This window comes from Oncorhynchus masou, chromosome 21, assembly GCF_036934945.1.
Source record: "Oncorhynchus masou masou isolate Uvic2021 chromosome 21, UVic_Omas_1.1, whole genome shotgun sequence".
In the NCBI taxonomy this organism is placed as follows: domain Eukaryota; kingdom Metazoa; phylum Chordata; class Actinopteri; order Salmoniformes; family Salmonidae; genus Oncorhynchus; species Oncorhynchus masou.
In genome coordinates this window covers 32,078,139-32,106,072 of record NC_088232.1, presented here as the reverse complement: position 1 = coordinate 32,106,072, position 27,934 = coordinate 32,078,139, and the positions used below count along the sequence as shown (strand labels likewise).

The 27,934-nt window shown below is 43.4% G+C and overlaps 3 protein-coding genes across 20 annotated transcripts in view; 2 read left to right on the top strand and 1 right to left on the bottom strand.

Moving 5' to 3' along the window:
- LOC135508151 (kinesin-like protein KIF15-A) overlaps positions 1–6,259 on the top strand; it is a 29,364-nt gene extending 23,105 nt beyond the window's left edge. For 12 of the 18 annotated variants that reach the window (XM_064928159.1, XM_064928158.1, XM_064928150.1 and 9 more), the window contains one exon: positions 41–653. In XM_064928159.1, coding sequence (XP_064784231.1) covers positions 41–303 — 263 coding nt within the window. In that variant the 3' untranslated portion in view covers positions 304–653. Of the gene's footprint in view, positions 1–11; positions 1,467–6,203 lie in introns of those variants that run through there. The other 6 variants (XM_064928167.1, XM_064928162.1, XM_064928165.1 and 3 more) reach the window with 4 other exon arrangements.
- Positions 2,908–4,556, bottom strand: LOC135508154 (protein RD3-like). Its single transcript, XM_064928168.1, has 2 exons — positions 4,249–4,556; positions 2,908–3,271 (listed from the first exon to the last, which is right to left on the bottom strand). Exons 1-2 carry the CDS (start codon positions 4,554–4,556, stop codon positions 2,908–2,910), a joined length of 672 nt encoding a protein of 223 aa, XP_064784240.1.
- The window catches only part of tdrd9 (tudor domain containing 9), a 29,606-nt gene continuing 7,852 nt past the window's right edge, over positions 6,181–27,934 (top strand). The window contains exons 1-28 of the mRNA XM_064927008.1: positions 6,181–6,298; positions 6,421–6,488; positions 7,000–7,221; positions 10,239–10,361; positions 13,754–13,834; positions 13,932–14,096; positions 14,190–14,293; positions 14,419–14,541; positions 14,655–14,739; positions 14,824–14,881; positions 14,988–15,092; positions 15,307–15,404; positions 17,701–17,832; positions 18,265–18,430; positions 18,511–18,574; positions 18,706–18,814; positions 20,551–20,604; positions 20,686–20,802; positions 22,691–22,798; positions 22,920–23,020; positions 23,187–23,360; positions 23,945–24,056; positions 24,243–24,458; positions 24,555–24,644; positions 25,525–25,782; positions 25,979–26,146; positions 26,539–26,609; positions 26,701–26,810. Coding sequence (XP_064783080.1) covers positions 6,181–6,298; positions 6,421–6,488; positions 7,000–7,221; positions 10,239–10,361; positions 13,754–13,834; positions 13,932–14,096; positions 14,190–14,293; positions 14,419–14,541; positions 14,655–14,739; positions 14,824–14,881; positions 14,988–15,092; positions 15,307–15,404; positions 17,701–17,832; positions 18,265–18,430; positions 18,511–18,574; positions 18,706–18,814; positions 20,551–20,604; positions 20,686–20,802; positions 22,691–22,798; positions 22,920–23,020; positions 23,187–23,360; positions 23,945–24,056; positions 24,243–24,458; positions 24,555–24,644; positions 25,525–25,782; positions 25,979–26,146; positions 26,539–26,609; positions 26,701–26,810 — 3,400 coding nt within the window. The remainder of the gene's footprint in view (positions 6,299–6,420; positions 6,489–6,999; positions 7,222–10,238; positions 10,362–13,753; positions 13,835–13,931; positions 14,097–14,189; positions 14,294–14,418; positions 14,542–14,654; positions 14,740–14,823; positions 14,882–14,987; positions 15,093–15,306; positions 15,405–17,700; positions 17,833–18,264; positions 18,431–18,510; positions 18,575–18,705; positions 18,815–20,550; positions 20,605–20,685; positions 20,803–22,690; positions 22,799–22,919; positions 23,021–23,186; positions 23,361–23,944; positions 24,057–24,242; positions 24,459–24,554; positions 24,645–25,524; positions 25,783–25,978; positions 26,147–26,538; positions 26,610–26,700; positions 26,811–27,934) is intronic.

Below are 27,934 nucleotides of genomic sequence, written 5' to 3'. Positions count from 1 at the left end.
TCCCTTTGTAGTGAATCTAGATAATGTATGGTGGTTTTAGTGAGATGTCTGAATGTCGGCAAACCTGTCCCCTACCTGTCTGAGGAGAACTGCAAGCTCGTGGGTCATAAGAACCATAAGCAGAGGATTGAGTACCTGGTCAAGCTCAAAGAACACCAAACTTCAAGTGGTAATAAATCATATTTAACATTTCATCACCTGGCTGCATGTTTACTTTTTGTAAGTGTTATAGTTACCATCAAGAGACTTGGCCTCAGTAGTGAAATACTGAGGGGGCATTTCACTGCATTTATAGACTTTTAGTAACAAACACAATTTTCAAGGTAAATAAAATCCTCAGATCTGAAATGAGTATCTGAGAAAATGCTTGGAGAGATTCTATTTGGCTGCGCAACATTTCTTGTTGACTGTGAACATGTCCCCCAAACAGAAAGCCTTTTCACCCTTTTTTAAGTTGACCAATAACCGTGTTATTGCATCACATAATAGGATAAACTGGTTAGTACAGTACATTACCTGTTTCAAATACTGTGATTCTCTAAGAAAAATGTCTTCATGTTTTTTCAGATTTCTGTATGAATATATTTCTACTTGGGCTGGGAATCCATTGTGTATATTGTGATATGTCTAACTGCGATATGCATATCATTGGATTTGAGTATTTCACTACCTCTCTGCAGCAACTGTAGCCTCCCTGGGTCACATTCAAAGGGAGGCTGTGCCACAGGCTCAGCTGCGTCTTCATATCAGATGTTCATTTCAGCAATAAGGCCCGAGGTGGTGTGGTATATGGCCAATATACCATGGCTAAACCCCTGAGGTGCCTTATTGCTATTATAAATTGGTTGCCAACATAATTGAGTAAAAATACATGTTTTGTCATACCTGTGGTTTATGGTCTGATATACCTCAGCCAATCAGCATTCAGGGCTCGAACCACCCAGTTAATAATTATGGTTATATAATCATCATCCTTCATATTGTATTGTATGAATTTTGGTGGTCCATATATCGCCCAGCCCTAGTATTTACCACAGGGGCTATTAATCACAGATACCATATGTAGGGTAGATTGTGACATGATTGAACAACTGTTATGCTGGATGAAATATATTTTATAACTGTAAATTGACTGTGTATACATTTAATCAGATCATCATTCATAAAGGCAAATTCTGGATGTTTTCCTTGTTGATTCTGCCCTAGCAACATATCTATTTTGTTTTTAGACAAGCTAACATCTGTAGCTTGTCTATTTGTATAGTTGTGTGACCAATAAAATGTGATTTTAGTTTTAATGTTAATATTTAGTCTCACCTTTGTTCTCTAAATTCGGAGAATAGTATGGGTGGAGATAATTCCCTGTTATTGGGTCTACTGCTTTTGTATGGGTTCTGTCTACACTTCATTACTCTAATGTCTTGGTAATATGGTTTATGTTAATTATATAATCGAATAAATGAATATATTTTCGTTTCTTGTTTACATTAGGGGTATGAAAGGACAGTACCCCTAGCTACCAGATGGGATGTTTGATTCAGTCATAGAGTCAGCAGGTGTACTACTGTCACGTGTCTTTGAACCGATTACTAACTAATTTAGAATTCTACAGCAACATCCACCCTTGAAAACGTATTAGCGGTCTCTGGAGTGAACAACATATGAAACATGAAGAAAGCAATAACTGCAGAACAGATAACAGAATGGTTTACATTAGGGACCCATTTTGCTAACATTCTAATCACGGATGAAGTTCCAAAAGAAGTAAAGTTAGAGGAGTCATCAATACAGAGGTGAGTTCAGTTGGCTGGCTAGCTAGCTAGCTAACGTTAGCTAGCAAAATGTAGATGGAATTGCTAGCTTACACATGATCCCTTGCACCATAGACCGTAAAGTCTGCTTGTAGTAACCAGGTTTCCCTCCAACCATTTCTATGCTATTAAAGTAGGTCAGATTAAAAAAATGCATTGACAGACCAGATGGAAACAAACATTTTCCTGAAACTTCAAATCTGCTCGACAATGTGGGATATTTTTGTCTGTAACTTGAATTATGATAGAAATGTAGATGGAAACATTTTTTAAAGCAAATATTGATAGAATAATCATATCAAAGTAAATGTGGAGTCACGTGATGACGCGTGGTCTTCTCACTAGATGTATCTGGAAAAGCATGCAGTTTCAGGCTACATATTAAATACATTGAATTTTACAGGGTGATGAGTTTAATGCACATTTTAATAAATATCGAGGGTCTTGTTCAGGTGACATGATCATCGATGATTGGCTGCCGCGCTTGTCCATAATCTCATAAATGTAGGCTATACATGCTTTCTTGGAGCGTTATCTACTGCTGTTGTATAGAGCACACGTGTTAATACCGGAGTGGGCACACAAGCTACATAACCCAGATTTTTTTTGAGAACCATCAGTAGAGTTCAATGCGATGCAAACACATTTCACTTGTATTTTTTATTCGGTACTTGGGAATTGAACCACACAATGTATTTGTATGTGCACTACGTCATTACGCACAGGCTTTTGGCGGCAACAATACAATTTGGTATAAAAATCTGGTGGGAATCTTTTGCCAATTGGATGGAACCTAAACTTTCACACATGTTCACATTTGTTGGCTGGCTAGCTAACATATGAAAGGAACGTTGCTTTAGTTAGGTACATAACTAGCTACATACTTTTCAGTAAATATGAGCATTATTTAGCTACTACAGTAATACTAACACAGTAAAGTAGCTAACTAGCCAGGTGCCAGATTTTGTTGCAGTCCCATTAATTAAAATGAATCTAACATATCCTTTTAAGATGACAACTCTTTCAGTCATGACCTAACAAGGATAGAAGCTAGTAAGGTCATGAGTTGGGTACTACTTTACCACTCCACCCGCTCTCACAGTGGGGTGCTGTAGGCTTCTGTGGAGTTGTGTGGCACTGGGTAGTAGTAGGGAAGGTCCCAGACCCTATGGGCAGTGAAAGGATAAGAGCCTCTCATGGTACGGTCCACATAGCCAGAGATGGTTGGGATCTCTTCTCTCTGGGGCTCACCACAGTTGGGCACAGTAGGTGTGACAAATCCCTGCTTCATTTGGTATCTGTTGGTCCAGGCCTCCATTGGCCCAAGCAGTTCTGGCTCCGGCATGTGATCCTCCTCTTCTTCCCCTTCCTCTTTGTTGAGGAAGTCTCTCAGCACCTGCTTGAAGACGTACACAAGCTCCCAGGGCAGGATCTTGTTGCTGGCCAGCACGTCACGGAACCTGAGAATGAGATGGGTTAATAAACTATTTAACCCAAACTGCATTATCCATAATAATGAAACTGTTTGGGCTTTCAATTATCCATTAGGTCTAGCTGACCAAATGATGCTGAAACTATTTCATCGAAGTATCATGTATTGTGTGAGGATAAGGCTGAGGTCGTGTTTATGTGCCCGCTCCAATCTCTAATTTTCAGGAGGACATTTTGCAAAGAAGACAAAATAAATGCAGTGAAAGAGTCACACCAAATAATATTCCTGGAATAATCAGGCGATCTTGTTACATTCCACAGGCCACAATCATCAGCCTGATCAACTCTATGTGAAGGAGACATGTCGTGCTGCATGAGGCAAATGGTGGTCACAACAGATACTGACTGGTTAACTGATCCACGCCCCTACCTTTAAAAACAAAGTTATCTGTGAAATCCATAGAGTAGGGCCTAATTAATATATTTCAATTGACTGATTTCCTTATATGAACTGTACCTCAGTAAAATCTTTGAAATTGTTGCATGTTGCATTTAACATTTTTGTTCAATATAATTTACATTAATTTTTACTGGACCCATGGTGGGTTTAAAGGTTATTTAAATTATGATTCCTCAGTTAGCCCCTCAGAAATACCAAATTCAGTCTGTTCATACAAATGTCACCATCACTGTAAAATGTTGGGGTTTGTGTTTTTATTTTAATAGGGATATGATACTGCTAATGGAAAGCTCTTTCCCTGTGGGTTGTTTTTGCTGTGCTCAGCCCCATAGGGTCCCCTTCACCTTTGCATGATCACACCCCATGTAACCTACTTCTGTGACAATAACACAAAGTGGCTTCCCTGGCAGCTTTGCTCTACCCCCCTCTCTTTTGAGACTCTTGTCTCTTTTGCCTTTTGTCATCCTGGTGTGGGGGCAGTGGCTATTTTGGACACATTTTGTTAATATGAAAAGGGTACTGAATGAAGAGTGGTGTACGATGTACCTGGAGAGCACTGTAGCGGTGTGCATAGGGTGGATCTGGGCACACAAGTGCTCCAGCTGGCGGCGCTCCGATGCGGGGATTAGCGTGTGTAAACTGGGGTAGCTCTGGAGCCAGTGGGGGTATCCCACGGTGTTGTGGGCCAGCTTGTGTTCCTGCTCCACCTCCCGCGCCATGCACTCCCTCTCCTCCACGTGCCACAGCAGCTCCCTGATCAGTGTGCAGCTGGGTGATATCCCTGTGGACGCCCCTTCATCCTGCGCCTTTTCTCGTTCAGCACGCAACCATTTCATCCAGCTGAACAGGGGCATGGCGGAGGAGTGCTGTGGTTACTGCAATGAGAATAGAAAAGTGTTTTTACATCTGAAGCAAAAGTATTGACACTGCTGCCATGAGTGTCAAGGAATACCCCCCTGTTCTCCCAAAATCTGTTTTAACAGAACAATTCAGAGGATTGCAATTGTACTATTGACTGAAGACTCAACTTTTTTGAAAGTTAGAAATGGATCACCTCCACGCAAGCTGATCCCTGGTCCCTGACACTCTGTCATCATCAGTGGCATTCTCACTCAGGTGAGGATGCCCAGGTGTGGGTGTGTAATAATCTCCTCAGACTGATTGTTCTTTCTGTACCTCACACCTGAGCTACACAACAGATTTGACAGCCTGGGGTCACAGGTCATGCTACACGAATAGGGCATGCAGTGCTGTATACTTGGCAGCAATGTCTTAAAGCATAAGAAAAATAGTTTGTTTTGTTATTAAACCTGCTTGTCCTAGCTAATTTCTTCTAATAATGCAATTGAGATTCCTGATTCGTGCCTATTGTCTAGATGAGGGCTTTTTTTTATTGTTGGAACTTTCTGATCATTGCAAATAGCCTATGTAGTGAGAAAAGAAAAGAGAGAAAAAAGCCATTGCATGGTTGGTACTTACTGTTGAACGCTGCAATGATGAGCCAGATGTAGACAGAGTGATCTAGAGAGATCAAGGCAGGCGTCTCACAGAGTACCATCTCCAGGACTCTGTCTCCATGGGTCTGTCCGTGAGGTCTCCATGGGTCTGTCCGTGAGGTTCTGACTGGACTCTGCTATCCGTCTGTAAGCAATCAAATGGTCCTCTTTCTCTCCTCTCTATACTGCGTAATTGTCCTCTTCACTTGTTCCTGTTCTCCTGTCCTCTGGACTGTTTCCAGCAGAGTTACTCACTGTTCTCCTCTGACTCAGTGCTGTCTCCTCTCCTTTCACCTCACTCTCCTTTGTGCTGCTTTGTTGTAAGGTCAGCTGCTTTGTGGTTAGATGCTGAAGTGCGTGTGTAAGTCAGTCAACGCATGTGCATATAAATGTGTGTGTGTGTGTGAGCTGCTCCCAGCTCTGACAGTGTGTCTGCCTGCTGTGTAGATAAAGTCTTCATCTTGCCCAGAGAGAAGCTGAGATGACTGGGACTGCTCTCCCTGCCACATTGCCCCAGGCCTGACTGGCCCAGCCACGGAATGAGAGGAGTGGGAGAGATGAAGGGGAGGGCGAGTAAGAAACAGAGGAATGTTAGAAACCGAGCAAGTAGTGAAAGAAGGATTTCAGTGCAGAGGATGGAGAGGGAGGGTGATGTGAGGGGAGAAAGTAGTTCAAAAAGAGCAAGGGGGAGAACTATTTGACTTGACGAAGGCACATTAGCATTACTCACATAACGTTACTTATTCACAGTGACAAAGCCACATTATCACCACTCACTACTAGTGTGCTTGCTGAGACAAAACACTCATGTTTTTCCCAAGCCATTTTCAGACTGGAAAATTGGTTTGTGTATTTGAATATGAAGAGCCTGTTGCTGTTTAATAGTAGACCTATGGGGGGTGCTTTGTTTGACCTACCTTTTTTTCCCTTTGATGCTTAATTGCTTGTGTGTGTGTTTACACTGAAATGTCAGACTTTTGATATGACACACATGTTTCTTTATAGCCCTGCAAAAGCTTCCCAACAGCAGGGCAGTCCAAAGAGGGATGACTCAGATGGAGGACTGAGGAACAAGACAGGAAAGCCTGACTTTTTGGCGAGTGAGTTACATATTTATATTTATACAATTAATTTGGCTTCCAATTAGATGCCTTTTGTTCCTCAACGATGAAGAAAGGCATTGAGCAAACCTTTCTGTGTTACCTCATCTCTCCAACTCTAGGTTCACCTCCACCTCCATTGACCACTTATGAGTACCCCAGCTTGCCCATCACAAAGAATAGACAGGAGGTAAAATAGTTTAGTAGCCTCACGCACGCATTCAAACTGACACACGCATGCTTTTGTTCCTCCTGCCATGTCAGGACTTTTTCAGGTCATAGACTTGGTCATCAGCAACAGTTCCCCAAGTCATAACACCACTCAAGGTTTTACAGTGTGCTTCAGATGAGCTCTGATTCTATCTGATGGAGCCATGAGTGCAACAAGAGGGGGAATTGCCCACTGAATGTCTTCACATGCACACAAGTAGGGCCATTAGTTGGCCATTGGTGAAGAGATGTGTTTTTCAGACTTTCATTTCATATTCATATTCACATGTATTGTCCTACAAGAGTAAAATTGGAATGTTTTAATGTTATTGTGACTTTGTGAATATAAAAAAACAGATTAGAATATTTTATTATATACTATAATTTAGATTGTTGAATCATATATTGTGTTCATCTTTAAATGGCTGCAATATGTTCTTTCATTCCTTCTACTGAGTTTGATCTGCAGTTCTGTGTTTGTGTATTTCCAGATCATCTCTCTGATTGAAAACAACTCAGTGGTGATCATCCGTGGAGCCACAGGCAGTGGGAAGACTACCCTTCTGCCTCAGTTCATCCTGGACTACTACAGCGAGAAGAATGCCCCTTGTAACCTTGTGGTCACCCAGCCTCGCAAAATAGGCGCCAGCAGCATTGCCCGATGGGTTGCCAGAGAGCGCAAGTGCACCCTGGGTAGTCTGGTGGGATACCAGGTTAGTGACTCAGACACCTTGTTGATGATACCATATATATATATATATATATATATATATATATGTATGTATGTATGTATGTATGTATGTATGTATGTATGTATGTATGTATGTGTGTGTGTGTGTGTGTGTGTGTGTGTGTGTGTGTGTGTGTATATATATACATATGTGTATATGTATATATATATGTATACATATGTATATATATATACACATATGTATGTGTATACATATATATATATATATATACTGCTCAAAAAAATAAAGGGAACACTTAAACAACACAATGTAACTCCAAGTATATCACACTTCTGTGAAATCAAACTGTCCACTTAGGAAGCAACACTGATAGACAATAAATTTCACATGCTGTTGTGCAAATGGAATAGACAACAGGTGGAAATTATAGGCAATTAGCAAGACACCCCCAATAAAGGAGTGGTTCTGCAGGTGGGGACCACAGACCACTTCTCAGTTCCTATGCTTCCTGGCCGATGTTTTGGCCACTTTTGAATGCTGGCGGTGCTTTCACTCTAGTGGTAGCATGAGACGGAGTCTACAACCCACACAAGTGGCTCAGGTAGTGCAGCTCATCCAGGATGGTACATCAATGCGAGCTGTGGCAAGAAGGTTTGCTGTGTCTGTCAGCGTAGTGTCCAGAGCATGGAGGCGCTACCAGGAGACAGGCCAGTACATCAGGAGATGTGGAGGAGGGCAACAACCCAGCAGCAGGACCGCTACCTCCGCCTTTGTGCAAGGAGGAGCACTGCCAGAGCCCTGCATAATGACCTCCAGCAGGCCACAAATGTGCATGTGTCTGCTCAAACGGTCAGAAACAGACTCCATGAGGGCCCGACTACCACAGGTGGGGGTTGTGCTTACAGCCCAACACCGTGCAGGACGTTTGGCATTTGCCAGAGAACACCAAGATTGGCAAATTCGCCACTGGCGCCCTGTGCTCTTCACAGATGAAAGCAGGTTCACACTGAGCACATGTGACAGACGTGACAGAGTCTGGAGACGCCGTGGAGAACATTCTGCTGCCTGCAACATCCTCCAGCATGACCGGTTTGGCAGTGGGTCAGTCATGGTGTTGGGTGGCATTTCTTTGGGGGGCCGCACAGCCGTCCATGTGCTCGCCAGAGGTAGCCTGACTGCCATTAGGTACCGAGATGAGATCCTCAGACCCCTTGTGAGACCATATGCTGGTGCGGTTGGCCCTGGGTTCCTCCTAATGCAAGACAATGCTCAACCTCATGTGGCTGGAGTGTGTCAGCAGTTCATACAAGACGAAGGCATTGATGCTATGGACTGGCCCGCCCGTTCCCCAGACCTGAATCCAATTGAGCACATCTGGGACATCATGTCTCGCTCCATCCACCAACATCCACCAACTGTGTGTTGCACCACAGACTGTCCAGGAGTTGGCGGATGCTTTAGTCCAGGTCTGGGAGGAGATCCCTCAGGAGACCGTCTGCCACCTCATCAGGAGCATGCCCAGGCGTTGTAGGGAGGTCATACAGGCACGTGGAGGCCACACACACTATTGAGCCTCATTTTGACTTGTTTTAAGGACATTACATCAAAGTTGGATCAGCCTGTAGTGTGGTTTTCCACTTTAATTTTGAGTGTGACTCCAAATCCAGACCTCCATGGGTTGATAATTTGATTTCCATTGATCATTTTTGTGTGATTTTGTTGTCGGCACATTCAACTATGTAATGTATTTAATAAGAATATTTCATTCATTCAGATCTAGGATGTGTTATTTTAGTGTTCACTTTATTTTTTTGAGCAGTGTATATATTATATATACAGTGCCTTGCAAAAGTATTGAACTTTGCGACCTTTTGCCACATTTCAGGCTTCAAACATAAAGATATAAAACTGTATTTTTTTGTGAAGAATCAACAACAAGTGGGACACAATCATGAAGTGGAACGACATTTATTGGATATTTCAAACTTTTTTAAGAAATCAAAAACTGAAAAATTGGGCGTGCAAAATACAGTTTTATATCTTTATGTTTGAAGCCTGAAATGTGGCAAAACGTCGCAAAGTTCAAGGGGGCCGAATACTTTCGCAAGGCATTGTATCTATCCCAAAAAACACATGACCATGCGTAGTATGTTACAAAATCTGATTTGCGTACACATCCCTTTGTGGAAAGAAGATGGAGAAAAAGGTGCAAGAATCCAGAATTGAGTGTTCATGTTTCATAACAAGGGGCAGTGTACTGAGTCTTGCATCTCCAGCGATATTATTACCCCTTGATGAAGCTCTGTACAAAAAGCCCATTTGAAGTTTCTCTTGCAGAGACTGTCCATGCCGGACTGTTTCCAGGCTGCCAAGTTGCTCTGTTTCCAGCTCTGAAACAGGAGACATAGTCTAGTTATAACTCCCTGCTCCTCCTCTGTCTGCTCTGCTGCGGTTTGCAGAAGCGGTGATGTCACTGTTAGGCAGACAGTGAGTGAGACAGTGATGGGCTGACCTGATGAACACCTAAGTGCTTGAATCCGGGCCTTGAGGATGTATGGAGAGTAACAGAGCATTATCCACTTTCACAGTGACCTTCCCATGACACTCCTGCCATGAGGGAGGGCTGTTTTTGTGCATTCTTCTGAGCATCGGCTTTGTCTGACTGTCCTAAGGGTAGTGTGATGGATGTTTACAGTGCTTTCTATCTCAGTCTTTCGTTTCTTACTGAGAGTTTTGTGAAAGTCTTGCCTGAGTTTGTACTTGGATTTGAGTAGCAGGACATGAGAGCAACTCCTCAGGGAGAAGAAATGTTAGGATGGGCAATTTGTCTGATCTCTGAGAGTCACGTTGTGTGCTGAATTTGTTGTGAAGGTGAGTTGTTCAACAGAATGTTTGACACCACATAGCTGGATAGATAGATAAATACCTACAGCTACAGTAGATTTTGAATCCTCACGTCTGCCTTTAAGCTTTAATGGTCTGTGTATTTTTGTGTTTATGTGCTTGTGTGTGAAAATGTGTTTCTCTGTTTGTTTCAGGTGGGCCTGGAGAAGATGGTCACTGAACACACAAGACTCATCTACATGACCACTGGGGTGCTGCTGCAGAAACTGGTCGGAGCAAAGAGCCTGACTGAGTACTCCCATATCTTCATAGATGAGGTAACTGACACTCAGACTGCTCATCATTTCAAAGTAGTCATTTTGACCAGGTTTAGTATCACGATACTAAAACCATAACAAAAAAACAAACAAAATAAAAGGTATATTAGCCAAAGTCACAAAATGGCAATCGATCCAGACAGATAAACTAATCTACTGCTCTGTTCAATCATTGGGCATCTTTTGAGTTCAATTTCATCTAAAAAAAAAATAGAAATTTTTCAGGGATGACCATGTATATGCATTAATTAAACAATCATACAATCAATTTGACTTTGGTAAAAACAATCTAACTACTTAACAACTTAATGGTAATCAGTTATTTCAATGGTAAATCAAGATGTATCCTAGGCCTATTCACAATACAGGTAAATGCATATTCAATAGGACTGTGTGCATGCATTGAGTTTTTGAGCTAGTTTTGGCTGATTTCATGGGGGTGCAGATGACAATTTGTTTCACTTCCATTTGGGACTCATTTTATTGTACTGATCAACAACAAGAACCATCAGAGCCCTATTCACACACGCTTAGGCAGTAGATCATCTTTGGCTGATGGAGAGATGTGACGGAGAGACCAATTTAAGTGAATTAACCTCTTGCGACGAGTAAACCCGTATCTGGGAGCGTAATCATAGCCTCAAATGCATTAGCATAACGCAGCAGACATAAATACCCCTAGAAACTTTTGCTATTCATGAAAATCGCAAATTAAATGAAATAAATATATTCAAACACAAGCTTAGCCTTTTATTAATAACAACACTGTCATCTCAGATTTTCAAAATATGCATTACAGCCAACGCTAGACAAGCATTTGTGTAAGTTATCATGGCATAATGCTATGCTAGGCTCTGCTGGCAGCAGGCAACATTTTCACAAATAAGAAAAGCAACTAAATTAAATAATTTATCTTTGAAGAACTTCAGATGCTTTCACTCAGGAGACTCCCAGTTAGATAGCAAATGTTCCTTTTTTCCAAAAATATTATTTTTTGTAGGCGAAAAAGCTCCGTTTCTTTATCATGCTTGGCTGAGAAATCGACCGGAAAATGCTGCAACTATAACGGCAAACTTTTTTCAAAATTTGCTCCATAATATCGACAGAAACACGGCAAACGTTGTTTAGGATCCATCCTCAAGGTGTTTTTAAACATATATATTCGATAATATATCCGTCGAGGCAATTGGTTTCTCATAAGAAGCGATTGGAAAAATGACTACCTCAGTATCTTAAGCGGGATTTTCAGCGGGAGACACCATGTGACCATATGCTATATATGGTCCCTTACAGCCATTCTTCAATGGAAATGCCTAAAAAGACGTCACAATGCTGTAGACACATTGGGGAATACGTGGAAAATGTAAGCTCATTCGTAGCTCATTCACAGCCATATAAGGAGTCATTGGCATGAGGTGGTTTCAAAAAATGCGGCACTTCCTGGTTGGATTTTTATCTGGGTTTTGCCTGTAACATCAGTTCTGTGGCACTCACAGATGATATCTTTGCCGTTTTGGAAACGTCAGAGTGTTTTCTTTCCAAAGCTGTCAATTATATGCATAGTCGAGCATCTTTTCGTGACAAAATATCTTGTTTAAAACAAACGTTTTTCATCCAAAAATTGTAATAGCGCCCCCTAATGCATAACTGGTTAATAACGTTTTTGGTGGCAATCAGCTTTGAAATCAGCATATTTAGCTTTATGGTTTGCATATTATAAACAAAGTACAAGGGTAATGAATTGATGTTAGCTTCAGCTGTAAGCTAGCAATGAAAGTCTTACCATAGATTTTTAAGACAATTTAAGTAAAAACTGTAACTAGGCCACTTAGGAACATTCAATGTTGTCTTGGTAAGCAACTTGGTAAGCAATATATATTTGGCCTTGTTTTAGTCAATTGTCCTGCTGAAATATCAATTTGTTTCCCAGTGTCTGTTGGAAAGCAGGCTGAACCAAGTTTTCCTCTGGGATTTACCTGTGCTTAGCTCTATTCCATTTCCTTTTATCCCCCCCATAAAACTCCCTTGACGATGACAAGCATACCCATAACATGATGCAGCCACCGTCATGCTTGAAAAAAAGGAAGAGTAATGTGTTGTGTTGGATTTGCCCCAAACATAACGCTTTGTATTCAGGACAAAAAGTTGTATTTTCCGAATGTTTTGCAGTATTACTTCAGTACCTTATTGTAAACCGGATACAGGTTTTGGAATATTTTTATTCTGTACTGGCTTCCTCCTTTTCACTCTGTCATTTAGGTTAGTATTGTGAAGTAAGTACAATGTTGTTGATCCATCCTCAGTTTTCTCCTATCACAGCCCTTCAACTCTAATTCTTTTAAAGTCACCATCGGCCTGATGGTGAAACCCTGATTGGTTTCCTTCCTCGCTGGGCAACGGAGTTAGGAATAGCACCTGTATCTTTGTAGAGACTGGGTGTATTGATACGCCATCCAAAGTGTAATTAATAACTTCATCATGCTCAAAGCGATATTCAATGTCTGCTGTTTTGTTTTTACCCATCTACCAATAGGTGCCGTTCTTTGCGAGGCATTGGAAAAGCTCCCTGGTCTTTGTGGTTGAATCCGTGCTTGAAATTCACTCCTTGACTGAGGGACCTTACAATTATCTGTTATGTGTGGGGTAGTAATTTAAAAATCATGTTAAACACTATTATTGCACACAGAGTCCATGCAACATATGTGACTTGTTAAGCACATGTTTACTCCTTCATTTATTTAGGCTTGCCATAACAAAGGGGTTGAATACGTATTGACTCAACACATTTCAGCTTTTCATCTTTTATTAATATGTAAAATTGTAAAAAAAAAAAAAAAAAAAAAAAAAAAAAAAAAAAAAAAAAAAAAAAAAAAAAACATAATTCCACTTAGACATTATGGGATATTGTGTGGAGGCCAGTGGCAAACAATCTAAATGTAATCCATTTAAAATTCAGGCTGTAACACAACAATGTGGAAAAAGTCAAGGGGTGTGAATACTATCTGAGGGCACTGTATAAAGAGAAGAGGAGCTACCGGTATCTTACTGCATTGTAAAGTGTTCTGTGCAGCATTAGTGGGGAGCTAACATGAGGCAAACCCCGACTCCCAGTGCAGGCTACTAGTAATGAGTAAGTGGAGCAGGTATGGTGCACACTTCTGCTAAAGGGGGATCGGCTGCGCTGATAGACAGAGTTTGTGAGACACATTTGACAGAAGTACCAAAAGTAACAACAATTCTAGACACTATTTCAAAGTAGTCTACAGATATGACTTGACTGGTAATGATGATGTCCTATCTGGCGTACATTGTGTCTCTTAGTAGCCAGTAACATCTTTTTACCATGGCAAGGATGAGCCAGTCAGTAAGCAGGGTGGTTTTGTATGTTTCAGGTCCATGAGCGGACAGAGGAGCTGGACTTCCTTCTATTGGTTGTGAGGAAGCTCCTCCATTCCAACTCTCGTTACATCAAGGTGAGCCCACGCTTCTCATCTCAGCATTCACCACCATGTGATCCTAAACCGTACTGACTGAACAGACACACACCGCCTCCCTTCCCCCTTTATGCAGGTCATCCTCATGTCAGCCACCATCAACTGCAGGGAGTTTGCAGAGTACTTTGGCACCCCCATCCGCAGCCAGATGAACCCAGCCTATGTGTTTGAGGTGGAGGGGGCTCCCTACGCCATCGAGGAGTTCTACCTGGAGGACATCTGCAGCCTGATTCCCTACAGGGTGAGAGGGGGAGGGGAGTGCCAAGCCTAGTCTGTGGATGTAGCTGGTACTCATGGTTTAGACTAACCTAACACTGTGTCTATTAACTATCAGGTGGATACCCGCCGTCCAGATGACCCGTACATCACTGAGGAGATGTACAACGTGGCTGTCAGCCTTATCCAGAGCTTTGACGAGCTAGAGGCCAAAGATCAGAGGTGAGGGGTCAACAGCTTTACTCTTCATCTTAGCTCGCTTGATAAATAAACCATACTGTTTGTTAATTACTTAGATGATTGACTTAGATCTCTTATAGTTGTCCTGGTGTGTTTGTGTATCTCAGCAGTAGGACTGCGAGGGAGGGAGGCCTGTCTCTGCCAGACCGGGGCAGTGTGCTGGTGTTCCTCCCTGGTCTGGGTGAGATCCACTACATGCAGGAGGCTTTGTCCAAGCTGGTGCGCAAGAGGTGGGTGCTGTGTGTGTACATGTGCACTTTCAGTGGTGGCGTCTCTGGAGCGTAACTGGTAGTGTCCGGTGCATAGTAGAAACTTGATGGGGCTGTTATGGTGTATGTTTCAGACTGCAGGTGTACCCACTACACTCCTCTGTCACTCTGGAGGAGCAGAATGGGGTGTTTCTGGTGCCTGTCCCAGGATACAGGAAGGTAACTATCACACCACAACCCAGTCTACTGAATAGGACTTCTATAATGCAAAGGGTTTTTGATGTTTTGTCTCTGTCTCAACAGATCATCCTCTCCACCAACATTGCAGAGAGCTCTGTTACGGTCCCAGATGTCAAATATGGTGTGTGTTTTCATTTTCACAATGTTTATAGACCTTCCTTGCTATATGTACTGCCGTACTGTATTCACTCCACATGTCTGAGTTTGTGACGTATTCCTGTTGACAGTGATTGATTTCTGTCTGGCACGACACATGGTCTGTGACAAAGAGACCCATTACCAGTCCCTCCGCCTCACCTGGGCCTCCAAGACCAACTGCAACCAGCGTAGAGGTACAGTACAGCAGGGTTTCTGGGGCCCCCCTGGGTGCACATTTTGTTTTTTGCCCTAACACTACACAGCTGATTCAAATAATCAAAGCTTGATGATGAATTGGTTATTTGAATCAGCTGTGTAGTGCTAGGGCAAAACCAAAATATGCACCCAGGGGGAGAATTAGAATGGCCACTGAGGATTTGTGACTCACGTCTCCTCTGTCCCTCTTAGGCAGGGCTGGGCGAGTGTCTATGGGCTACTGTTACCGGCTGGTGACCAAGGAGTTCTGGAGGAATGAGATCCCAGACTATGTGGTTCCTGAGATGGTGGTAAGAGAGTCGAATATTAGGTCAGCCCTGATGGCAAAGAACCAAGCTCATAACTATGATTGACAGTATGATGTTTAACAACTGCAAAGTTGATGGATTTATTTGTTGATGGATTGATGCACTGTATGTGATTACTGAAAGACAAGGCATGCTGCTCTACTAGACCTACATTGAATGTACAAAACATTAGGAACACCTGCTTTTTCCATGACTGACCAGGTGAAAGTTATGATTCCTTATTAATGTCACTTGTTAAATCCACTTCAATCAGTGTAGATGAAGGGGAAGAGACACTTGAGACATGGATTGTGTATATGTGCCATTCAGAGGGTGAATGGGCAAAACAAAATATACAGTGCCTTGCGAAAGTATTCGGCCCCCTTGAACTTTGCGACCTTTTGCCACATTTCAGGCTTCAAACATAAAGATATAAAACTGTATTTTTTTGTGAAGAATCAACAACAAGTGGGACACAATCATGAAGTGGAACGACATTATTGGATATTTCAAACCTTTTTAACAAATCAAAAAAATATTGGGCGTGCAAAATTATTCAGCCCCTTTACTTTCAGTGCAGCAAACTCTCTCCAGAAGTTCAGTGAGGATCTCTGAATGATCCAATGTTGACCTAAATGACTAATGATGATAAATACAATCCACTTGTGTGTAATCAAGTCTCCGTATAAATGCACCTGCACTGTGATAGTCTCAGAGGTCCGTTAAAAGCGCAGAGAGCATCATGAAGAACAAGGAACACACCAGGCAGGTCCGAGATACTGTTGTGAAGAAGTTTAAAGCCGGTTTTGGATACAAAAACATTTCCCAAGCTTTAAACATCCCAAGGAGCACTGTGCAAGCGATAATATTGAAAACCACTGCAAAGGTCCACTGCAAGACCTGGCCGTCCCTCTAAACTTTCAGCTCATACAAGGAGAAGACTGATCAGAGATGCAGCCAAGAGGCCCATGATCACTCTGGATGAACTGCAGAGATCTACAGCTGAGGTGGGAGACTCTGTCCATAGGACAACAATCAGTCGTATATTGCACAAATCTGGCCTTTATGGAAGAGTGGCAAGAAGAAAGCCATTTCTTAAAGATATCCATAAAAAGTGTCGTTTAAAGTTTGCCACAAGCCACCTGGGAGACACACCAAACAAGTGGAAGAAGGTGCTCTGGTCAGATGAAACCAAAATTGAACTTTTTGGCAACAATGCAAAATGTTATGTTTGGCGTAAAAGCAACACAGCACATCACCCTGACCACACCATCCCCACTGTCAAACATGGTGGTGGCAGCATCATGGTTTGGGGCTGCTTTTCTTCAGCAGGGACAGGGAAGATAGTTAAAATTGAATGGAAGATGGATGGAGCCAAATACAGGACCATTCTGGAAGAAAACCTGATGGAGTCTGCAAAAAACCTGAGACTGGGACGAAGATTTGTCTTCCAACAAGACAATGATCCAAAACATAAAGCAAAATCTACAATGGAATGGTTCAAAAATAAACATATCCAGGTGTTAGAATGGCCAAGTCAAAGTCCAGACCTGAATCCAATCGAGAATCTGTGGAAAGAACTGAAAACTGCTGTTCACAAATGCTCTCCATCCAACCTCACTGAGCTCGAGCTGTTTTGCAAGGAGGAATGGGAAAAAATTTCAGTCTCTTGATGTGCAAAACTGATAGAGACATACCCCAAGAGACTTACAGCTCTAATCGCAGCAAAAGGTGGCGCTACAAAGTATTAACTTAAGGGGGCTGAATAATTTTGCACGCCCAATTTTTCATTTTTTGATTTGTTAAAAAAGTTTGAAATATCCAATAAATGTTGTTCCACTTCATGATTGTGTCCCACTTGTTGTTGATTCTTCACAAAAAAATACAGTTTTATATCTTTATGTTTGAAGCCTGAAATGTGGCAAAAGGTCGCAAAGTTCAATGGGGTCGAATACTTTCGCAAGGCACTGTAAGTGCCTTTGAATGGGGTATGGTAGTAGTTTGTGTCAAGAACTACAATGCTGCTGGGTTTTTCACGCTCAACCGTTTCCAATGTGTGTATCAAGAATTGTCCAACACCCAAAGCACATCCAGCCAACTTGACACAACTGTGGGAAACATTGGAGTCAACATGGGTCAGCATCCTGTGTAATGCTTTCGACACTTTGTAGCGTCCATGCCCTGACAAATTGAGGCTATTCTGAGGGCAAAATGGGGTGCAACTCAATATTAAGAAGGTGTTCCTAAAGTTTTGTACGCTCCGTGTATAAAACTTCTATTTTATTCTGACTATTCCCAGCGTGCCCCCCTGGCTAATATCATGCTGAAGGTGAAGCTTCTCGACATGGGGGACCCCCGCTCCCTCCTCTCCACTGCTCTCTCACCCCCCCAACTCAATGACATTGAGAGGACCATACTCCAGCTCAAAGAGGTACCTCACTGTGGACCTTATCACAAACAACCATTGAAGTCATTGGATTCCTGTATTTGTGGAGAGGTTTCCAATAAGAATCTTAGATACAACGTTGCTGAACACCCAAATCTGTCACTGTGTGTTTGTGATGTTACAGTGGTTTCCTAACATTGGTTCTGCTGTGTCAGGACCTCTGCGTCAGCTTGCATTAGCTCTCTCAGTGGTGTTTGTGTGTGTTTGTCAGCTGTGACATAGCGGAGTGTTTTGATTAAGTCTGTGTATGTGCTATGGATGGGCTCTTTAACTGGAAGGATTGATGGACAGAGCCATTTTTTGTATTTTTTATTACTATTTTTGACTGTGTGTGTGTGTGTGATGCTTAAGTATTCTTGCAGTCAATTGTTATTATTGAGGTAATGATAATTGTCATGACGTGTGTGTGAGGTGTAGATGGGTGCACTGTCTGTGGGGAACGATGGTCAAGGCCAGAAGCGTTTTGATGGAGAGCTGACGTTTCTGGGTCGGATCCTGGCTCACCTGCCTGTGGACCTGCACCTTGGGAAGATGATCGTGCTCGGCCACGTCTTTGGCTGTCTGGAGGAGTGCCTCATCATAGGTCAGTGGGGTCTGTAGTTTCTGCTTTGTCTGTAGGTGTGTGTTCAGGCCACGACTCCTCAACCTGTCTCTCTCCCTTAGCCGCCTCTCTGTCTCTGAAGAGCTTCTTTGCCATGCCCTCCCTGCAGCAGCTGGCAGGGTACAGGTATGTATTTTCTCTCATACAGCAAAAAATATATAATTACACTTCTACAATATCTACCTCGTCACTGCCATTTGAGTTATTGTCTGCTGTAAGACTGTCATCCCTGTCCCTGTCCATGTTTGAATATTCAGGAGCAAGCTGTCGTTCGCACAAGGTGTGCAGAGTGATTCGATTGCTTTTGTCAATGCATTCAAGGCTTGGCACACGTCCAGAAGCAAAGGAGAGTTGAGGCATCCAAAGGTGAGAGCATTTACAGTTGAAGTCGGAAGTTTACATACACTTAGGTTGGAGTCATTAAAACTCGTTTTTCAACCATTCCCCAAATTTCTTGTTAACAAACTATAGTTTTGGCAAGTCGGTTAGGACATCTACTTTGTGCATGACACAAGTAAGTTTTACAACAATTGTTTACAGAGATTATTTCACTTATAATTCACTGTATCACAATTCCAGTGGGTTAGAAGTTTACATACATTAAGTTGACTGTGCCTTTAAACAGCTTGGAAAATTCCAGAAAATGATGTCATGGCTTTAGAAGCTTCTGATAGGCTAATTGACATCATTTGAGTCAATTGGAGGTTTACCTGTGGATGTTTTTCAAGGCCTACCTTGAACTCAGTGCCTCTTTGCTTGACATCATGGGAAAATCAAAAGTAATCAGCCCCAAAAATGTGTAGACCTCCAAGTCTGGTTCATCATTGGGAGCAATTTTCAAATGCCTGAAGGTACCATGTTCATCTGTTCAAACAATAGTACGCAAGCATAAACACCATGGGACCACACAGCTGTCGTACCGGTCAGGAAGGAGACGCGTTCTACCTCTTAGAGATTAATGTAGTTTGGTGCGAAAAGTGCAAATCAATAGCAAAGGACCATGTGAAGATGCTAGAGGAAATGGGTACAAAATTATCTATAGCCACAGTAAAACGAGTCCTATATTGACATAACCTGAAAGGCCGCTCAGCAAGGAAGAAGCCACTGCTCCAAACCCGCCATAGAAAAACCACACTACGGTTTGCAACTGCACATGGGGACAAAGATTGTACTTTTAGAGAAATGTCCTCTGGTCTGATGAAACAAAAATACAACTGTTTGGCCATAATGACCATCATTATGTTTGGAGGAAAAAGGGGGATGCTTGCAAGCCGAAGAACACCATCCCAACCGTGAAGCACGGGGGTGGCAGCATCACTTCACAAAATAGATGGCATCATGAGGGAGGAAAATTATGTGGATATATTGAAGCAACATCTCAAGACATCAGTTAAAGCTTGGTCGCAAATGGGTCTTCCAAATGGACAATGACCCTAAGCATACTTAACAAAGTTGTTGCAAAATGGCTTAAGGACAACAAAGTCAAGGTATTGGAGTGGCCATCACAAAGACCTGACCTCAATCCCATAGAAAACGTGTGAGCAGAACTGAAAAAGCGTGTGCGAGCAAGGAGGCCTACAAAGCTGACTTAGTTACACCAGCTCTGTCAGGAGGAATGGGCCAAAATTCACCCAACTTATTGTGGGAAGCTTGTGGAAGGCTACCCTAAACGTTTGACCCAAGTTAAACAATTTAGAGGCAATGCTACCAAATACTAATTGAGTGTATGTACATTTCTGACCCACTGGGAATGTAATGAAAGAAATAATAGCCAAAATAAATAATTCTCTCTACTATTATTCTGACATTTCACATTCTTAAAATAAAGTGGTGATCCTAACTGACCTAAGACAGGGAATTTTTACTAGGATTAAATGTCAAGAATTGTGATACACCTTAGCCAAATAGATTTAAACTCAGTTTATGTAAACTTCTGACTTCAACTGTAGATCATTAGGTTACATCAATTAACTTTAAACATGGATAATACATAGATGTGTATGTAATAAAGGAGGTTCCTAAAGACATTAGACAAAGGTCCAGTATCTTGTTGAGATGGTTGCAGTAAGGTTGTATGTGTGTGTGTGTGTTCTTCCTCCCAGTCCGAGCTGGAGTGGGGCAAGGAGAACTGCATCCAGATCAAGAGGATCAGAGAGGTAGAGAGACCAGCATCTCACGAAACACACACCAGGTGACCCCAATCCCTGACCTGACCCTGCCTCTCTGTGACCCCCCAGGTGGCCGAGCTCTATGAGGACCTGAAGGAGAGAACATCCCAGTTCAACATGCACGTGATTGAGAACCCAGTGCCAATGGACTACGCCAGCCTTCACAAGCAGAGGTTCATCCTGCAGGTGAGACTGAGGCACATGCCAGTATTCTGGAGCTCTACACCTTACTTCCAACGTAAAGCTATATGGTTATTATTATGACACTATAATATTATCTGTTGTACCTACCCCTGCTATTCAGAATATCATTCGGCAGTGCTAACACTGTAGCCCCTGTATATTTTATAGAATCTCCTCTTCTCTTTATACAGTGCCTTCAGAAAGTATTTATACTCCTTGACTTATCCCACATTTTGTTGTGTTACAGCCTGAATTGGAAATTGATTAAATGTATATATTTTTTCAGCCATCTACACTTCAATACCCATAATGATAAAATGCTAACATGGTTTTAGAAATGTTAGCTGATTTTTTGAAAATGAAATACGGAAATGTCTCATTTAGGTAAGTATTCACACCCCTTTGCTATGACACTCCAAATTGAGCTCCGGTGCATCCAATTTCCTTTGATCATCCTTGAGATGTCACTACTTGATTTGAGTCCACCGGTGGCCAATTCAATTGTTTGGACATGATTTAGAAAGAAACACATCTGTCTATATAAGGTCCCAAAGTTGACAGTGCATATCAGAGCAGAAACTATACCATGAAGTCTAAGGGACTGTCTGTAGCTCGCTGAGACAGAATTGTGGTAAGGAATACCCTGGGGAAGGGTATAACATTTCTAGAGTGTTGAAAGTTTCCAAGAGCACAGTGTTCTCCATTATCTGCCAAGAGCTGGCCATCAGACCAAACTGAGCAATCGAGCAAGAAAAACCTTGGTCAGGGAAGTGACCAAGAATCCAAAGACCACTCTGACAGAACTACAGAGTTTCTTGGCTGAGATGGGAGAACCTGACAGAAGGTCTCTACAGCACTTCACCAATCTGAGCTTCATGGGAGAGTGGCCAGACAGAATCCACTCCTGAGAAAAGGCACATGACAGCACGCCTGGAGTTTGCAAAACGGCATGTGAAAGACTGAAAGCATAAGGCGAAATATTCTGGTCTGATGAAACAAAAATGTCACTCTTTGTCCTGAATGCAAAGCGCTATGTCTGGAGAAAACCAGGCACAGCTCATCACCTGCATAACACCATCTCTACCGTGAAGCATGGTGGTGGCAGCATCATGCCATGGGGATACTTTTCAGAGGCAGGGACTGGGAGATTGGTGAGGATAGAGGGAAGAATGAATTGAGCCAAATACAGGCAAATTGTTGATGAGAACCTGCTTCAGAGTGCAAACGACCTTAAACTGGTGCGAAGATTTATGTTCCAACAAGACAATAACCTTAAGCACACAGCCAAAGCAACTCTGGAATTGCTTCAGAACAAGAATGTGAAAGTCCTTAAGTGGCCCAGCTGAAGCCCAGACTTGAATCCCATTGAAAAGCGGTGGAAAGACTTGAAGATTGCTGTTCACCCCACTGCTCCCCATCTAACCTAACAGATCTTGAGAAAATCTGCAGGGGAAAATCACAAAATCCAGATGTGCAAAGCTGATATAGACATACCCAAGACCACTCAAAGCTGATATAGACATACCCAAGACCACTCAAAGCTGATGTAGACATACCCAAGACCACTCAAAGCTGATATAGACATACCCAAGACCACTCAAAGCTGATACAGACATACCCAAGACCACTCAAAGCTGTAATCACCGCCAAAGGTGCTTCTAAAAAGTATTGACTCGGGTGTGAATATTTATTTGAATATGTTATTTAATTTTAAATACATTTGCAAAAATGTAAATTAAATTAAAAAACATGTTTTCATTTTGTCATTATGGACTATTTTTTGTAGATTGGGGAAAACATATATTTGAATCAATTTTGAATTCAGGCTGTAACACAACATAATGTAGAATAAGTCGATATGAATACTTTCTGAAGGCACTCCATCTTTCAGGTGGTTATCGCTGGTGCCTACTACCCTAACTACTTCTCTCAAGGGGAAATGGATGAAGAGCTGGCCTCCAAAGACCTGTCAGGCCATGATCCTAAAACAACAGTGCTGGTATGATGCCATTTCCCCCTATTCTTGATTCCCTGATTTCAGATTCCTATACATTCATGAACGGTGTTTGTATGTTGTGAATGTTAGACCACTGCCATGCTCTTTGATTGTCTCGTCGTAGGTGAGGAACCTGCCCCCCTACAGTTTCCTGTACTACAAGCAACTGCAGTCCCTGTTCCGCCAGTGTGGGCAGGTCAAGTCCATAGCCTTCGATGGAGCCAGGTAACAAACGGATCAAATCTCCGCTGGACTTAGAATAACTCATTATATTACCTGTTTCATAGATAGATACTACATAGATGTTTTGACCTAAATGGTCTTACATAGCTTATAGAATGCCCATAGTCCATTGGTAAGACAGATAAACATTTGTTGTGTGTTCCTTCAGAGGGCATGTAGAGTTCTACCGGACGACTACTCGAGGGTCGGGGGTGCTCCCTGAGGTGTCACTGGCCCTCCTCTTGGCCCACCAGAGGCATCCTCTGGACATTTTTGTGCATCCCAGTGACGAGGTGGAAACCTTTGCGGGGAGCAGGACCATCTGCCACATGAGATACGCTCGGTAGGGAGCCTATACATCCTTCTCACACTACTAATCCACTCAGCTGGGTTTTTAATCCTCGTTTCCTACCAAATACAGTTTGCTGCATGGGTGTAACATCGTCTAACCCCAACTTCTCAAGAGGAATGCATTTAGCGGAGTGAAAGTCAATCAGACAGTTGATGTATAGGTAATGCCAGCTTTGGCTCAGGGCCAAATGCCTCTTCAGGAAGGTGGAGGTGTCCTGTTAGTGGTCATCTGGGTTTGGGGGGAGTGGGCTTTGCCCGTAACCCTGCAGGCCTGCACCCCTCCACACTGGGCCTTGATGTAACCTGACATGCTTGCACTCTGGCTGACCCTCTACAGCCATCACACAGCCTCTGAGAGGGTAGATTTAGGCCGAGTCAGACTCTCTCCCTCCTCCTCACACACATTTACAGACAGTGCTGTCATGAGTGAGTTACAGTCAGTTAGGTCAGTCCCATAGACTTCCTAATACAATGATGCAGCTCAGTGACTTTGACTGTTACACTAGCACTGTGTTCCCCCTTTGAGGGATCCTCCAGGCTTTTTAAGCATAATTCATTCTGTCCTGTGGTTTTCAGTGTGAATGTGGACTTCCAGAACAACTCGGTCTACCCAGTGGGGTTGCTGAGCAGCACCATCGACCCAGACAAGCTGCCCTCTAACCCCATCTTCGTGGTCAACATCACAGATGTTAGTCAGGCTGAGACTCCTCTTTCAGTCAAATTTCTGGGACTTGTTTTTGTGTAAATGAGTAATCTGGTGATGATTCTATCTAGAGGAACTGAATTTAGGTGATCACATACCCTCCATTTTGGCTATGCACAGTCTGTAGTGGATGTGGTAACCAAGCATGCCTCCTTCATCTTGGCTCCCTAGGTGGTAGAGGTGGGCCACTTCTGGGGCTTCCAGGCGGATGATGCCAGCATGGAGAAACAGCGCCATCTGACAGCGGAGATTAATTCTCATGAGCTGTGTCCAGTTCCTGTCTCCCTCTACCCAAACCTGCTGTGCCTGGCACCTTTCTCTGAGGGCGACGAGCAGGGCCTCTACTACCGTGCCAAGATCCTGCATGTCTGCGGCAGCTCTGTGGAGGTACAAGCACATGCTCACTAAGCTCACTAGTACACACAATCACTCCCAGGTTGATTGCAGTTTTAGTGGATGAACCATGTGTTCTGAATGTTCAAGGTTTTCTTTCTGGACTTTGGAAACACCAGTCTGGTGTCGTGTAGCTGCCTGAGGAAGCTACCTGCTGATATCATGGCCCACCCATTCCAGGTACAGCTACAGTGTTTTATTTAGGCAAAATAGTAAACATCTTTGGGCCACATCCTAATCAGGAGAGTTGATCTAGTATCCCTATATTCTGGTATGACTTTGTCCTGTATTCTGTTAGGATTGTGTTCTGCCCTGTCTCCTCAGGCCCAGGAGTTCCAGATTAGGATTGTGTTCTGCCCGGTCTCCTCAGGCCCAGGAGTTCCAGATTAGGATTGTGTTCTGCCCGGTCTCCTCAGGCCCAGGAGTTCCAGATTAGGATTGTGTTCTGCCCGGTCTCCTCAGGCCCAGGAGTTCCAGATTAGGATTGTGTTCTGCCCTGTCTCCTCAGGCCCAGGAGTTCCAGATTAGGATTGTGTTCTGCCCTGTCTCCTCAGGCCCAGGAGTTCCAGATTAGGATTGTGTTCTGCCTGGTCTCCTCAGGCCCAGGAGTTCCAGATTAGGATTGTGTTCTGCCTGGTCTCCTCAGGCCCAAGAGTTCCAGATTAGGATTGTGTTCTGCCCGGTCTCCTGAGGCCCAGGAGTTCCAGATTAGGATTGTGTTCTGCCCGGTCTCCTCAGGCCCAGGAGTTCCAGATTAGGATTGTGTTCTGCCCGGTCTCCTCAGGCCCAGGAGTTCCAGATTAGGATTGTGTTCTGCCCGGTCTCCTCAGGCCCAGGAGTTCCAGATTAGGATTGTGTTCTGCCCGGTCTCCTCAGGCCCAGGAGTTCCAGATTAGGATTGTGTTCTGCCCGGTCTCCTCAGGCCCAGGAGTTCCAGATTAGGATTGTGTTCTGCCCGGTCTCCTCAGGCCCAGGAGTTCCAGATTAGGATTGTGTTCTGCCCTGTCTCCTCTGCCCCAGGAGTTCCAGATTAGGATTGTGTTCTGCCCTGTCTCCTCAGGCCCAGGAGTTCCAGATCTCTGGGATGCGTCCATCGGCCCAGTCCATGATCCTGGGGGACCAGTGGAGCAGCCGTGCCCGCAACCGCTTTATCACGTTGGTGAACGGCCATCCACTCATAGTCTCCCTGTTCTCCATCCTGCACGGCATCATGCGTGTGGAGCTGCTCATCAACACTGACACGGTCACCTCCAGCGTGGCTGACATCATGATGCAGGAGGGACACGCCATCAAGGCCGAGGAGAGCTTTGAGTCCAAGGTACCTCAAACACAGGCCAGCTTTCTGTCTGTCTTCACTGCAGCTTCTAGGATATTGTGCTCATGGGGAATTGTTCAGTTATAGTTTTCCTGTTAGGCTTGGCTATAAACATAAATAATTTAGTGTTTCCTTGCTGTCCAGCAGTAGAAACAAAGGCTGTGACCCTGACGGTGCTGTGTGGTTGTGTGTCTTGCAGCAGATCCACGACGTGCTGGTGTCTCTGTACAAAGACCTGCAGGATGGCACCTTCACTCCCAACGCTACCAGCAGCTCCTGGAAGACTAGCAAGGAGGAAGAGAAGCAGCTAATTGACAGCCTGCTCCAGTCCTTTGCCAAGACCAGCCAGTCCTCTCTGAAGAGCAAGGCAAGAACACTGGCCAAATGGCTGACTCACATTTCATAAACTGCTACTGTGTTCAATAGATTGCCTGTCTGGTTCAACCAGGAAGTGTTGTTAGTTGTTCACCACAAGAGGGTGTCATTGTCTTTCTGCCTTTTGCCTGCCTCCTGTCCAGAGGGTGGAGACATTTTGGTAGTATGCGAGCTGGTGTACATTTTGGTCTATGGTGAATTAGTGGCTGTGGGCCAGGGCCACACATTCCTCTCAGGAATTTGTGGAACACAATTTGTTTCTGGGGGATGTTTTTACTGTTAACATGTATTAAATAATTGTGTATGAATGTTAGTGGCTACAGGATGCCCATTGTGTCTTAATGCTCACTGTAAGTAAAGTGTTGCTGATGCTGTTTCCCACAGGTTCGTGTGCATGGCCCATCCAGTCCTCATAAAGTCAACTTCCACAGCTTTAGCAACGTCACCAACTACAGGTTAGTCAGTGTCACCTAGATCAGGTTAGAGTTTGGCCCAGTGCTGGTGACACTATATACCAGTGCTAATGAATGTGTTAACTCCTTACAGGTCGGTGCTCATAGAGAAGGACAGCATCAACTCCGTTGCGTTGAATGACAGTCCTCAGGACAGCCATCAGCGGATGCTCGTGGCTGGCTCCGTGTCTGTCAGTGCGACAGGTACAGTACTGGGAATGGGATATGATCTGGGACATAATAAGCATGTTAGAATAAGGGTTAGACCATGGGTGTCCAACTCATTTTGCCCTGCGGACTGCATTTGGTCTTCACCGAGGTCTGGAGGGCCGCACTCACCTTCAACATTTAGTCCTCTATCCAGCACTTTTGGAATTTTCAATGCTCCCGGACTGTCTAGGTTTCGATAACTGTTAGCAAGCTGGACAGAGTGAAATACACTTGAATATAGAAAACATTAGGAACACCTTCCTAATATTGAGTTGCAGATCCCCCCCCCTTTGCCCTACGAACAGGATCAATTCGTCAGGGCATGGACTCTACAAGGTGTTGAAAGCATTCCACAGGGATGCTTCCCACAGTTGTCAAGTTGGCTGGATGTCCTTTTGGTGGTGGATAAGTCTTGCCACACAGGGAGACTGTTGAGTGTGAAAAACCCAGCAGCGTTGCAGTTCTTGACAAACCAGTGCACCTGGCACCTACTACTGTACCCCATTCAAAGGCACCCTCTGAATGGTGCACATACACAATCCATGTCTCAATTGACTCCAGGCTTAAAAATAAATATTTAACCTTCGTCTCCTTCCCTTCATCTATACCAGGTATTCCCAAACAACACCAGCAATACCCCCAGGGGTACACCAAATATATGTGATTCACATTTTAAAAATATTTGTATTTATTTATTTATTTAACTTTTTTTCACATTTTAAACAGTCCATTTATATTTCCAACAGGGCCATACATTTTAGGCTTTTTTCTCACCTGAGTAGCCTGTTTGAGAAAAAAATGTTTTAACCATCTAGTGTTCAGCGAAATAACACAATGTCAAATACAGGTAGCCTAGACAAATAATTAACATCCAATCATATTAACCGTTATTCTCTTGCGGGAATTCCACTAACTAGCCAAACGTAGCTGCTGCTCATGTTGGTATCTATACTGATGGCGCAGAAGCCATAGTGCCATAGACATAGTGGAGTGGTAACGTGCATGCAAGCAATTGCTCCCAACGACACTTGGTACACTGCAGCATCCACCGAGAGGCTCTTTCTGCCAAGGGAATGCCTGTCAGCTTGATAGACATTTTGGACACTACAGTGAAAATG